Genomic DNA, 14,846 nt, shown 5'->3' on the forward strand with positions numbered 1-14,846 from the left:
ACTACAAAATACTGAGCTCATAAAAGAGGTCAAAGAAACAAAACTGAACTCAGGCAAAAATGTGAACAACGTAGCTGTACAAACAAAACATAACTGACCTCAACAAAGAAATGACACACAAGGGTAAATGCTGGCTGATCAGACCAGTAACACACACATTAGGGGTAACTAAACAAAATACAATCACTAACTACAACAAATACCACATTACAGCCACATTAGTAAATAAACTAACCACCCAAAAATAAGAGCAAAAGTCTTACAATTTAAATACAAAAATCACTTAAATAGGAAACTTATTTAACTAAAGAACTCAAAATCTCCTCCCCCCTCCAGCAGGAACTGGTGGTTCAGTCCAATCAGTGTTTGCCTGCTCAGCTCGTCAGGCAACTCCCACAGAACAGGTAAATACCAGTAAAAGAAACATAATTAAATAAACAGAAACCACAGGTTGAGAAAGAATACATAAGTAACTAAATGTGCGCGCTTACAAATAGAACAAATGTATTTAACCCAAACAATAAACATTTTATTGGAACTAAAGTGATGAAAGTGATGTGTAAAAGAATACTACATAAGAGAGTTGCTGACTTTAGAGTGTGGCCATGGGTTTGGCCATCACAATGACAAAAGCTGGAACAGATTGCTAAATTCATCCCAAACAATATTAATATCAACAAAACCCAGGCAAATTCAATTTAATATTTTTCACCGCATATATTATACCCCATATAGATTGAATAAAATGAATGCCAGTATCACAGACAAATGCCATAGATGTAACACATCTGTAGGTGATCTTCTTCATATGCTTTGGAGTTGTGTACACTTGCAAACCTACTGGAATAATGTAATTCTGATAACCTCAGCAGCTTGTGGGCTTTCTTTAGATGCTGACCCCAGGATTTGGATACTTGGAGATGTTATGTCCTTGAATTTATATCCTTGCAAGAAATACTTTGTTTTGTTAGGATCATCTGCAGCAAAAAAGTGTATACTTATAAATTGGAAAGCTATGGAGCCACCAAACCAAAATCATTGGATCAATGAACTGTTGTCATATTGCACTCCTGAAAAAATTCTCCATTCAATACGTGGGACATTGGATAAGTTTGACCGGATATGGACACCCTTCTTGGACATTCTAACCAGATTAGATCTGAGAGACTGATCTGTCTTAAATCTTAACCATTTTATGTCAATTAAAAAAAAAAAAAGTTTTGTTTTATTAACTCTGGCCTTACAAAAATATGTTTGATGCTAAATTTAACATTACTGCATGTATTATTACATGAGAGAGTGGGTGGGGTGGGTGTTTTTTTTTTTTTTTTAAAGTTTTGTTGTTGTTATTCTTTTTTTATTCTTTTTTTTGTTTGTTTGTTTGTTGTTGTTTTTTTTCTCCAAAAAAAAAAGTAATATTGTACACTGGATGTAAATTTTGTACAACTGTATACTTTGAATAAATATATCTATACAAAAAAAAAAAAAAGATTTTAAAAATCAGCGTTTTTCACAGAAAAAAGGCTCACTTAAAAATCTCAAAAAACATGAAAAGTACACAATATGTCCAGAACTGCTGCAGCGGACTACAAGTAGTGTGCTATTCTAGAACTTTAATAATGGATAATGGATACTATCGACATTTGATTTCCTCATTCATTCAGTCAGCAGAGCGAGTTCTTCTACTTCTAGAAGTCCATTAGGCACAGTAGGAGGCAACTTTTTTCACGAACATGTCCTTTTGACAACGATCCCGTGGATGAAGGTGCAGCATTATTGCGCAGAGAAATAAATATTCGTCGGAGATGGTTATCAGACCGCGCATAGATTTTTGCATTTACAGACAATTATCTTTTTGAGCGGCACCATCACAATGTGTTGGGACAAAAGAAAAAAAAAGACATAAAAGACAAATAAATATTTGTATGAATAGGCTTAAAAAAGACATATATAGGCCTATTATATTTTATAAAGGCACTCGTGTCTTGGGGGTGGATTCCCTCCGGGGATTCCCTCAGCCACTGCCCTCCCGTTAGAGGTGGTGGTGCTGGGCAGCACCGGTTTTACGGGCATCTGCCTTCTTTCTGTTGGCTCAGTAGAAGTCTGTGTTAGTTTAAATAGGCTTAATTATTTAACAGAACATGATATAGATGACTCTAAATTGTCCTTCGGAGTGAGTGTGAGTGTGTATGGTTGTTTGTCTCGTTTGTCTCTATGTGGCCCTGTGATGGACTGGCGGCCTGTCCAGGGTGTACCCCGCCTCTTCCCCATTGACCGCTGGGATAGGCTCCAGCCCCCCCCCCCCGTGACCCGACTGACGGATTCAGCGGTGTATAGATAATGGATGGATGGATGATATAGATGAGAAGACATAGTTTATGTGTGTGAAAACAGCATTATGTTGGGAATAAAATAACTGCACAGTCAAATAGCCACTTAATATTTATTTTACAGTGTAAAACATGATCAAAATGAGGTACCTCCATGCCGAGGTCTCACCTGTTTGAACAATGTTTTTATATTTCATCTTAAACTGCTGCCAAGAGCGCTTCTCCTCTGCGGGATTGCACCTAAATGAAATAAATGAATGGGCTACCATTCAAGCAGTTTCCCTGTAATATTATTGGGATTGCAAAGGACTACATTTAAACTTACACTTTTGCTGCTGCAGCGGTGTTGCACTTATTTCTAAAAACGTATTGAAACTCGCCGTATGAGCGCATTAAGATTTCCAATTCGAGGTTGGTGAAAAACGTAGCCCGCCTCTTCCTCGTTGCCAAGGTGACTCGTCGAATCGGGGCTCCATTGATGCTGGCTTTTTAAAGTTGTGGTGCACGCGCTAAACTCAAGGTGAATTTACTCAGAGTTGATTAAACTCACTCAAATCAGCGTTTCTGGAACCGAAAACTCAGAATTTTCTATCTCAGAGTAGATCAACTCAGAGATCAGGAATAGACTAGAGTTGGTTGAACCTGCTACGTGAAACGGACCCCAGGCGACCTGTCCAGGGTGTACCCGCCTCTCGCCCGATGACCGCTGGGATATGCTCCAGTTCCGAAGATAGGAGTATAGAAATTCATGCGAATGTTACATGTCTGGTTGAATCTTAAGAAGGCTACCTCTACTCGTATTTCAGATATCACTGTTGAAAAAAGCAATATTAACATAATAAACACTGGACCCTTTTTGGGAAAAAACACATTGTTTATTTGTTTATTGTAAAGAAATAAACAATGACCAGTTACTATTTGTGCTATAAAGCATAAATAGGCCAGTCTCACAGGTGGCATTGTTTTAAAAGAAACCATAAACCATCATAGACATTACTGATATTGTGCACAAATTAGAATCACAAGACACACTGCCACTCAAACACACAGAAAAAGATCTCTGCACACTCACAAGCACACACACACACACACACACACACACACACACACAAACATTATCATTTCACATGAAACACCAAAGGCAGTTTATTCTTTTTCTCTGGACATGGGGCAAAGTGTTAACTTATAAAGTAACAAGGACATTTGAAGCCAGAGAAAGTCCATGTTGTACAAGACACAGACTATTTAAAAAATGTTTTTTTAAATGCATAACATATTTTTTCTTAAGAATAATTACAATATATATATACGTATGTGTGTGTCTATACACTATATTGCCAAAAGTATTCACTCACCCATCCAAATAATTAAATTCAGGTGTTCCAGTCCCTTCCATGGCCACAGGTGTATAAATGAAAGCACCTTGGCATGCAGACTGCTTCTACAAACATTTGTGAAAGAATGGCTCGCTCTCAGGAGCTCAGTGAATTCCAGCGTGGTACCGTGATAGGATGCCACCTGTGCAACAAGTCCAGTCTTGAAATTTCCTCGCTGCTAAATATTCCACACTCAACTGTCAGTGGTTTTATAACAAAGTGGAAGTGATTGGGAACAACAATAACTCAGCCATGAAGTGGTAGGCCACATAAAATGACAGAGCGGGGTCAGCAGATGCTGAGGTGCAGAGTGCGCAGAGGTCGCCAACTTTCTGCAGAGTCAATCACTACAGACCCCCAAACTTCATGTGGCCTTCAGATTAGCTGAAGATCAGTGCGTAGAGAGCTTCATGGAATGGGTTTCCATGGCCGAGCAGCTGCGTACAGGCCATACATCACCAAGTCAGATGCAGCGGTGTAAAGCACGCCACCACCGGACTCTAGAGCAGTGGAGACACGATCTCTGGAGTGACGAATCACGCTTCTCCATCTGGCAATCTGATGGAGGAGTATGGGTTTGGCAGTTGCCAGGAGAATGGTACAATGGTACAAAAATTCCCTTAAACACACCTAAACCTTGTGGAAAGCTTGCCCAGAAGAGTTGAAGCTGTTATAGCTGCAAAGGGTGGGCCGACGTCACATTAAAGGCTATGGATTAAGAATGGGATGACACTTAAGTTTAAAGGCAGATGAGCTAATTCTTTTGGCAATATAGTGTATATGTATGTATACATCTGCATAGAACCTTAGAGAACCTATAGAGTGTAATACTACTAGTATACTGCTGGTGAATTAACTAAAAGTTCAAATAAAAAACATGAAACATTATGGTAAAAGGCCACAGGTTTATCGTGTGCCAGATGGTTCTCCAGCATTTGTTTTGTTAGAATGTGCACTAAACTCGGATAGTTTGCTCATATTGTGTACCTTCCTAAATAGGGATGTGTTGATCAAACTTCCCCAACCTGACAAGCACAAAACCTGATTTGGGTGCAGATGGTTCACCTGGTCTGAACAATCAGGTCAGCTTCTGCACTGCACAATGTACACAGAGGACGCACACAGAGGTTAAAGGAAGACTGGTTGCACAAAAAGAGTCCATCTGAGAGCAAACATGACACAGTAACACAGAGCAGCGGAACTCTTTTGCTTTCCTAATGATTATACCATCCACAGAAAGTCTGCCTGCACACTGAGGTGGTCACATGGTGCATTTTATTGTATCTCATTTGAGGAAGTGATGCTTCTTTGATTAAAATGTTCACTTTTCGCACTGTTTTACTATTCACATGAATTACATGTACTCTTATGGCATCTTAAAAGATTGTAACACCTCTTGTTCAAGGACTGCCTTCTTTCACCTTCGTAATATTGCCAAAATTAGGAACATCCTGTCTCAGAGTGATGCAGAAAAACTGTTCCATGCATTTGTTACTTGAAGATTGGACTACTGTAATTCTTTATTACTCTCCATGTACATATAACATTATTGTTGTCATTAACTTGTGTTTCTCTCTCTCAGCAGGTATCCCTGGCCTGGTGTTTTGGTGCTTGTTGTCCCCTCTTTCCTGTCCTCTCAACCCCCAGCTCGTTGAGGCAGATAGCCACCCCTCCCGGTTTTGATTCTGATGGAGGTTTTTTCCTGTGAAAAGGGAGTTTTTTCTTTCCACAGTCACCTCGTGCATGCTCAGGATGGGAGATTGGATAGAAGAGAAGTTTCACTGCAAACTTTTGGTTTCCCTAACAAGGCAACTTTTTTTAATTGGCTCTGTATGAATTGGACAAATCTGGATTTTAATTCATTTGATCTGATTGGATTATGATTGTATTACAATGAATTGGATTGTAATTAATTTAATTTAGCTCTATCTTTGAAGTGCCTTTAGATGACATTCCTTATGATTTGGTGCTATATAAATAAAACTGAACTGAAATGGGTATTCCAATGTCAGCTAAGATCTGATTCTCCCATTCAACCCTCTGAAAGATAAGAGGGGAAAGCGGATTGATGGATGAATGGTTGGGCAAATAGTTTTCTGTCAGTGCACAGCAGATTTTCTTGAAATGGATTTGTAGATTTCATGACTCACTTTGGAACTTTAAAGCACAAATCTTGTAATGTTTTTTTCATACTGCTAAAACCAACTAACCGAGCCACCAGCTGTAATGCTGGTGGCTCGGTGGTGTTAATCAGGTGGGGGAAATGTTTGATGAAAGGACCGCAACATGGATGCTGCAGAGCAGCTGGCGCAGCCCAGTGTAACAGAGAAGACTGAATCTCATCTTGGTACCACATACATCCACCATGGCTGAAGAAAGCTCAGCAATATTAAAGCACAGAGAACCAGCCGTGTCAGATCTCAGATCTCACTCTCATAAGTATGCATGTAGGTCTTGAGGGAGAGGATTTCAGCGTAGCTCCGAGTGGTTCTGCGATACAGGTCCAGGCCCGTCAGGATCTCCACGTCTCTGACCCGAGCTGTGTGCATCTTCATCAGATCCTCCACCCAGCGGGACTCGTCCTCTGAGCTCTGTAGGAGACGGTGAGGACATACAGTCAGCCTGGGCTCTCACTTCTGCTGCCCTTAAGTTACTTTTACTGTCATGTGACCATGTACAGTAGGTGGAATATAGTGCAAAACTAAATTTCATGAGATTTACCTCAATATTTTCCATTCTCTGCTCTTTATACTTCTCATCTCATCTTTTGAATTTCCCCCATAGGAGGACGAATAAAGTATTTTTCTATTTTTCTATTCTATTCTTCTATCAACTACATTTCAGAGGGAGACATTGAGCTTTTTACCTCACAGTGTTTATGTGACAGCTGCTGTCACAAGTTACAGATAAGAATTTGACACATCAAACAATCTTATAATGTATGTAATGTAACATCAAACATTACACTGCACATATTGAGATTCCTTTGTATTCTCTACATCTTATAATAACCTTATGTACCATAGATGATGAAATCCCAGAATTCTGTGCACCAACAACCCACACAGTATTTCACAGAGTGCTGAACCCTTTCCCCCATCGTTACCTCTGAAAGATGCAAGCTCTCTGGGATGTGTCTGAGGGAAGATTGCTGATCTGAGTTGTGATATGACATCATGTGACCTTCCACCATTTTTCACAGCAGATTTAATTATCAAACAAATTTATCTGATAAATTGCTATTTTGTTCCTTGATTTCTTGTAGGTTTTACTCCTGTCTACAGTTTTCATCCTGTGCATCATCCTCACATGCAAAGCTCAACTATTCAGTGATGCTCTGTAATGAATTTATTTCAGTCAATTTAACACTCAGGTGCATTCCTCAAACTGTCAACACGTACAAAATGCTAAAAAGCATTGTTTTTCCCAGCATAAAGGAAGTAACGTAAATTATTTTGACATGAAGGTGCACATGAAGCTACTGGTGGTATGTACTACTACTACTTCTTTATTTATAAAGCACTTAAAGACAACAGTAGCTGGGACAAAGTGCTGTGCAGATGAAAATCAATAAACATGCAAACTATGGAAAATACAACAGTAACAATAAAACACGATAACAGGAAGTAAGAGCAAAAGTCTTAACATGTGTTAAAAGCCAAAGAATAAAAATGTGTTTGAAGGTGAGTTTTAAAAGTGGACAATAATGGGGCACTTCTGATATGTAACGGCAAATTGTTCCATAGTTTGGGAGCGGCAACACTAAAAGCTCCGTCTCCTCTGAGCTTTGGTTTAGACCTCGGTACCTCCAGGAGCAGCTGATCAGCTGACCTGAGGCAGCGAGCGGGAGAATATGGGTGAAGCAGCTCAGAGAGGTAAGATGGGGCAAGACCATGTAAAACAAATAAAAGAATCTTAAAATGAACCCTAAAATGCACAGGCAGCCAGTGGAGAGAACTCGAGCCGAGTTGTAATGAACGCAAGAATTAAAGTTTCAAAATCTTGTCTTAAAAGAATTTGCTTAATCTTTGCCTGCTGCCTGAGATGATAGAAACAAGACTTGACCACTTCTCCAACCTGGCCATCTAATTTAAGATCACTGTCTATTTTAAAACCCAAATTGGAAATTGTGTGCTTCAAATAAGACGTGCCCAGATCAATAAGGGATGTTTCACAGCAGTATTATCTATGCTTGTCCTGAATCAGAAAATTAAAAACCAGTTCAGACATTATGTGCTTTGGCTGTGAAAACAGCTAGGACACAGATCAGCATCAGCAGAAGTCAGGACTGATGAGAACTTCTTCTTCTATAGATAATATTATTTGGAGAGATTAGTGAATGACTTTTAAAGCTCAACTCAAAGATTTAAAAAAGAAATGTTTTTAACCATATTCACACACAATTATTTTAAAACTAGAGGTCTCATGTATATTTATTGTGTAAGAAAATAGTCCTCAGTAATTACGATACATTCAGAAACATGATGCCGCTTACGTTGCAGGTCTCGTAGTTGTTGGGCCTGTGTGGCAGGATGAAAGCGGCACTGCTGAGCGGACCACTGCACGAGTCTGCAGCCTGTGTGAAGTCTAAGCAGCTGGTGAGGACCACAAAGTAGTGTGTGGGGATGGGGATTGTTTCGCTCACATATCTGCAACAAAGATCAAAGAAATGATGGGAACTTCAGCTTTAGCTGAAACAAACTTCACTTCCTTATCATGCAGCATTTTTTTCAAGTTACTGTATGTGCTTCAGACACAAGACAAAGTTACACTAAAAGCACTTTTGTCTGACTAACAACACAATTCAGCCAGTCCCAATATTCTTGATACAAAATAACCATTACAAACTAGAATATTATTTTTTTAATGATAATCTAAAAAAGAAAAAAGAACAATGTGGTGTTAAGAAAGCCTAAAAGCACCAAAAGTAACTGAAAAAAATCAAATGATATTTTGTTGGTGCATGTTCTCCCCGTGTATGCGTGGGTTCTCTCCAGGTACTCCAGCTTCCTCCAACCACCCCAAAACATGCATGTCAGGTTAATTGTTGACTCTAAAATGTCCCAATAGTGAGTGTGAGCGTGCATGGTCGTTTGTCTCATTCGTCTCTGTGTGGCCCTGTGATGGACTGGTGACCTGTCCAGGGTGTACCCCGCCTCTCGCCCGATGACAGCTGGAACAGGCTCCAGCCCCCTTGCGACACTGAGTTGGATTTAGAGGATATATAGAAAGTGGATGGATGGATGGATTTTGTTGGTTGGTCAACTCCCTCAGTTGTGCTTATCTGCCCTCTATAGTCAAAATATAGTCAAAACCAGTCTTACCTCAGATTTAAGTGTTTTGAAGTGTTCATACATAACAACAGTAGGTACACTCACACAGAATTACTCAGGATGGAGAGAAACATAAATAAGCCAGTAAATGCGGAGAGATGAGCAGAATATGAATTAAGGCAGAAGACCTGTTATGAATCCTTTTTTTCATATTAGTCCAGTAATTCTTTGCTTGTGAAGAGTGTTCCATTCGATCATTGCATGTTGCGAGTAAGGAAGTTAAAAGGTCCATTTGAATCTTATTTCCAACACAAACAACACAGAAATAATTGATGCACCTGTACTGAGACTTTACAGTGAAAGGAATGAATGCTCCTACTCTTTTATCTTCTCGGTTGAGTCTCTGATTCCATTATAATCATAGTCAAATATGGGTCCAATGAGAATGTTCACTCCATTTCTCTCAGTGGCATATTTCTTCACCAGCACTCTCTGGAAGTAACCCCATATCCCTAGGAGCAGAGGGACAGACAGAGGGATGTGAGTCTAGTAGACAAATGAAAAGTAAAAAGTTAGGGCTGGGCAACGATTAAAATGTTTAATCTAATTAATCACATGATTTCCCTGACCGATCACGATTAATCGCATTTGTACGCAAAATCCAAAAATGAATCCAAAAGTGGTGTATAGCTTTTAGCATTTAGTTTTATTTTAAATGTGCTGCCATATGAATGAAAGTGCCATAACATTTGTTGTGCAAACACACTTTTAACATCAGCATCTTTCTGTAGTTTTTATGTAGAAGCCTCGCTCCACTGTCTGTTTCCTTGAATGACTTGCTGCTACCAGTTGTGTGTTTTGCCTTTAAGTGATATTTTAGACTGGAACTACTACGGTGATAAGACAATTCAACTTGGCTGTGTTTACAGATGACTTTGGTTCTGTCGACTCCGCCGTCTGGAAGAACTTTAAAATGAAAATGGCCAAGTAAAAGTTCCGTACCCTTCTCCATGTTTGGTGGATCCGCCGATTACTTTCTTTTCCAGTTCCACAGAAGACAGCAACAGACTTTTACATTAATAAACTAAATAATAAAACAAGGGTGGTCCGTGGTGTAGTGGGTTGAGGAGGCGCCCTGTGTACAAGAGGCTATAGTCCTCGCTGCAGCTGGCCCCGGTTCGAGTCCTGCATCAGACGGCCCTTTGCTGCGTGTCGTTCCCCCTCTCTCTGCCCCCTGCTACCTGTCTCTCTGAACTTTCCTATCCATTAAAGGCACAAAAGCCCCAAAAAATAAAATAAATCTTTTTAAAAACTGCGTTAATGCGCTATCAAATATTTATCGGTGTTAAATAATTAACGAGTTAACGCGTCAATAACGAGTTAACTCGCCCAGCCCTATAAAAAATGTGAGACTAAATAATCATTAAAGCAGGATTTCAGTCCGTAACAACTTACTTTTGAATGCAGGATACATGGGTATGGTGTTTGAAATGAGGAGAGCTTCATATCTTCTCTCCAAATGAGATGAAAGCTCTGTCAAGAAAGAAAAACAGGATTAGTGACATACATAACATACTGTAGACTCAGGTCCTGCACGGTTGGACTTCACTCAGTTCAGGGTTTTTGTTTGAATTTTTTGTTTTCTTCTGTAGGTAAGAACAATTTGCTCTGTAAAAGATTCAGATTTGAGCTCAAACTCTAAATACAGATACTTTATACTGCTAAAGACAGTCAACCAGCAATGATCTGGAGAGGCTGCTGCGAAGTGATGTACATGCATCCAAAAGTAGACAGAACCTGTGGCGTCATCCGCCACAAGACAAAGATAGTGAGACTTCTCATCTCTTACAATTCCAACCTACCAATACTACCATAAAACCCCTGTGGATTAGTGACGGCTCACATGGAAGGTTTGGTCCATGGATTCATTGACAGCAAATTCTTTTCCTACAATCTGCAGCCTCAGCAGAAATTGACATTGCTAATTTTTTAGCCTTCAACTGTCCAGTCCTGGTGGGCACATGCCCATAGCAGCATTAGATATTGCTGGAACCAGGAGTAGAATCTGATGAGCTCTCCTGCAGCTGTGCTTCCTCCAACCAGGTTGGATTCATTCTGAGCTGTTCTTCGGTTTTACAAAGCTAATACATCTCTTCAGTCAGTTCAACCATTCACGTGTGTGACCTAAAAAAAAGAATCCTCTTTTAAATTTTTCTTTTCAAGCCAGGACCGATGCGTCTTTATTGCACATCGCATGTGTGACTGTACAGAGGCAGAGGGGGGATTGAAGTTAATCTGCTGCTGATACACCTCTAGGCCAGCAAGGGAGGTAGTGGCAGAGCTGAAATGGTCCCCCCTTTGTGTGTGCTTTCACTCTTCAAACCGACATCATGAAACGCATCACTCTAACTTACACTGCTGTCATCATTCAGCTGATTCCATGACGCCGATGTGTGAAAGGACACATAAGACGCATTCGGACAGAGCAGTTCTAAGAACGGTCCTCCTCGAATTACGTTCTATGAACTGCCCTTCCCCAGGGGAACCGTTTCAGTTTGCATTCCCACAGGAGTCGGGACCTGATAGAGACTGATGGGACGCAACCGTCTGCGACAGTGACGTGTTCCTTTAGCGCCACATTCAACAACAAAACTGAGGGCGAGGGTGAAAGCCTCTAGCCTAGCAAGCTAGACTCCTACAGCAAAAAGCTGTACAGGGGTCTAGTGCAGCTGAATAGCAGTGTGGGCGGGATAAACGGTTGACTGTTAAGTTGCCTCTGCACTTTCTAGGCTAGAAAGCCTCTGTTTGGCATGTGTGAATTAAAAGCAGGAACAGCAGCGGTTTAACAGGGATGGGGTAATTTGTGCCCATAAGGCGCCAAGAGGCGTTTTTTATTCCTGTTTGCCAAACACTGTTAGTTCTTAGCACCATTCTACCCCCCCCCCCCCCCCCACACACACACACACACAGTTATTTGATGGTAACATTCACTGAAACTCTTGCATAAATATTGTATAGTTATATTGTCTGCTCACGCTATATTACATTGCACCAAGAATCACTTTAGGTTTGTCGAGTTCCCAGAGGGACAAGTGCCACCCTGGAACTAACTTTGTGGGTTGACTGATGTAAATACCCATAACATACTGTATGCTAACAACACCAAAGAAATGTATGATGTACCACAGTTACAAGGGTCTGTAGAGGTGGTTCAGATATTGTGTATTTTGTTTGAACAAAATAAAAAAGTCTAAAAGGTAACATACTGCTCAAGATGAGTAAGTTCCATTTTGCAAATGTTTCACTGAGTATTTTTTAATGGCCTTTAATTGAAACTCGGCGGGCTGGCCATCATTTCTTTACAATTATGTTGAGCAACACACAAAAAGCACAACACAAATATTAAAGCACATGGAAAAGCTAAAAAAGTGCATGTAAATATCATAAAAAATGTATACAAAATAAAACTGTCCATAAATGCAAACAATTGTTTTTTTGGCTGGTAGAACTGAGCAGCAAACATGGCAGTAACTAAAACTTTTCACCACTAAAAACTACTTCAGAGTGATCTTTGATGGCATACTTACGTGGAGGGTACAGGAAGGCATATGTGATGTGTTTGTCTGCTCTGTAGTTGGTGCAAGACTGGCTGTAGGCTGGAGGGATTCTGGCATCGGGTCTCACACAGCTAGACAAAGCTTCAGGCAGAGAAGTCACCTCCACCTGGAGGAGCACACAAACAGGCAGAGAGATAAGTTCTACTGACATCTGCTTTTAAAGTTTAACAGCTTGAGGTATCAACAGTGAAAAGCAAGCAAGACAGTGAAGAATAGGGACCATGTCTAATCTAACGTTTGCCAGGAGAGGTCGCTGGAAGCAAAGAAAATTCTAAATCGGTCACAATCGTCTTCCCTTGCGATAAGCCATGTAATTACCAAGAGGAACAGCAGGACAAGTACACGTGACACAAATTAAGTTGAATAAAGGCCCCTCCCACAAAAGATTGTGCTGTAGTGTTGTCAGGAAGAGCATTTCATCATACTGCCTTTTCTAGCTTTTACTCATTCTCTTTGGTCCAAATAAATCCAATCCAATGCAATCTCCTCTCAGTGTGTGCCTCCACATATTTAGAGATATGACAGCCACATTTGTGGTGGGATTTGTTTCATCCTGCCAACTATCCCTTTCACACAGACAGCGTACCAGTTCTGTGACTGTATCTGCTAACAGTTTCACACAGCTCCGTGAGGTAACAGGTTGTGTGGAGGCTAAGTTTCATCATGTGTCCCAGGAAGGCATGAGCCAGTCAGGATCTGATCAAGTACCCCTTTGCTTTTCTTGAATCCCATTGAGCAATGTTAAATAGTCCACACAAACAGTATATGGCAGGTTTTAATCTTATCTAGGTTCTACAAAGAACTTTACAGTGGACTATACAGTATACAGCACTTTACAATCACCAGTGTTGTGCGTGAACGAGTTCAAAAGAACGCGTTCATTGAACACGCTCATTTTTTCGCAAACGTTGAACTGAACGCAACACATTTTTTAATAAAGAACTTGAACGTGAATGAGTTCACATTATGTGTCATGAACGGCAGACATCACTGTAAATGAACGTTGGAATTTGTTTTCCATTGAAAACTGAGTGACATCTGTTTTCTCTTTTGAAACGCAACGAGAGAAATTCCTCCCTCCTGTATTCTCGCTGGTGCCGCTTAAATCATGTATCACCAGACAGAAATGGTTTTGACATTGGGTGCGCAATGCATTGCGGGCAACGTAGTGTCCGGCTGAGAATAGTTGAATAACATACTGGCTTCCGAACGACGTTACCCGTGATGAATTGCGCGCGGAGGGCTGGAGGAGCGAGAGAGAGAGAGAGAGAGAGAGAGAGAGAGAGAGAGAGAGAGAGAGAGAGAGAGAGAGAGAGAGAGAGAGCAATGACGAGAGTGAGTGAAAGCGCTGCAATTAAAAAAAAAAGGCTAGTGGAAGTGATGGCACGGAGACAGACACAGATTCTCCTTATGAACATTTAAAACAATTTTACACTCTTGCAAACAAAGACCCAACGGCAAAAATCTTACTTTTCTGTGTAAGATATGTCCACCTGCGCAGCAAAAACAAGTTAGGACATCAACAACGTCCTTCTCGAATTTGAAATGGCACATTGAGTTAAAACATCCCATCCAGTGTGAATGCATATATGCAAAATTGTGAACTTTGAACATGAACTGTTCACTTTGAGCATGTATGAACTGAACTTGAACTAGTTCAGAAAAGCTGTGAACTGGCACAACACTAACAATCACACACAGATGAGCATACCAGGAGTAGTTTTGGGTTTAGTGCCTTGTCCAAGAATATGGCCACAGTGTAGAGGCTAAAGTTCAAACCATAGAATTATGTTACAAAATTATATTATTATGTTACGACCAACGTAACATCTGAGCCATAGCTGCCCAAGGAAGGCCTGCTATTTTTCTGTTGGTTTTGGTGGGTGCTGGTTTGTTTTCTTTTGGTTTCTTGGATTGATGTCTGGTGTAGGAGCAAGGGATGTATTTGGGTTGCATGCCTGTCACTCAGTCACCAGTAGGTGGGGTTGGGTGGGCGGGGGGTGGTGTGACCTGGCCGTAGTGGTAGTAATTTAAATCACCTGTACCTGCTTGTAGTTTTTTTGTTTGCAACAGAGAGGGGGATCCCTAAATAAAACTAATAGATGGTGGTGGACTACAGGAGGCAGAAAAATAGCTACGTCCAACTGATTCCTCCGGCTGCTATGGAAATTTAAAGGGATAGTTCGCCTCTTTTGACATGAAGCTGTATGACATCCTATATTAGCAATATCATTGATGAACTTTTTCTTA

At 40.5% G+C, this 14,846-nt stretch overlaps 1 protein-coding gene across 2 annotated transcripts in view; it reads right to left on the reverse strand.

Moving 5' to 3' along the window:
* Window positions 1–3,183: 3,183 nt before the first annotated feature.
* The window catches only part of enpp2 (ectonucleotide pyrophosphatase/phosphodiesterase 2), a 63,512-nt gene continuing 51,849 nt past the window's right edge, over window positions 3,184–14,846 (reverse strand). For both annotated transcript variants that reach the window (XM_075464723.1, XM_075464722.1), the window contains exons 21-25: window positions 12,567–12,702; window positions 10,435–10,512; window positions 9,359–9,491; window positions 8,202–8,355; window positions 3,184–6,297 (exon numbers count right to left, since the gene is read on the reverse strand). In XM_075464723.1, coding sequence (XP_075320838.1) covers window positions 6,127–6,297; window positions 8,202–8,355; window positions 9,359–9,491; window positions 10,435–10,512; window positions 12,567–12,702 — 672 coding nt within the window. In that variant the 3' untranslated portion in view covers window positions 3,184–6,126. The remainder of the gene's footprint in view (window positions 6,298–8,201; window positions 8,356–9,358; window positions 9,492–10,434; window positions 10,513–12,566; window positions 12,703–14,846) is intronic.

The sequence above is a fragment of the Odontesthes bonariensis genome, chromosome 5, assembly GCF_027942865.1.
Source record: "Odontesthes bonariensis isolate fOdoBon6 chromosome 5, fOdoBon6.hap1, whole genome shotgun sequence".
Classification (NCBI taxonomy): domain Eukaryota; kingdom Metazoa; phylum Chordata; class Actinopteri; order Atheriniformes; family Atherinopsidae; genus Odontesthes; species Odontesthes bonariensis.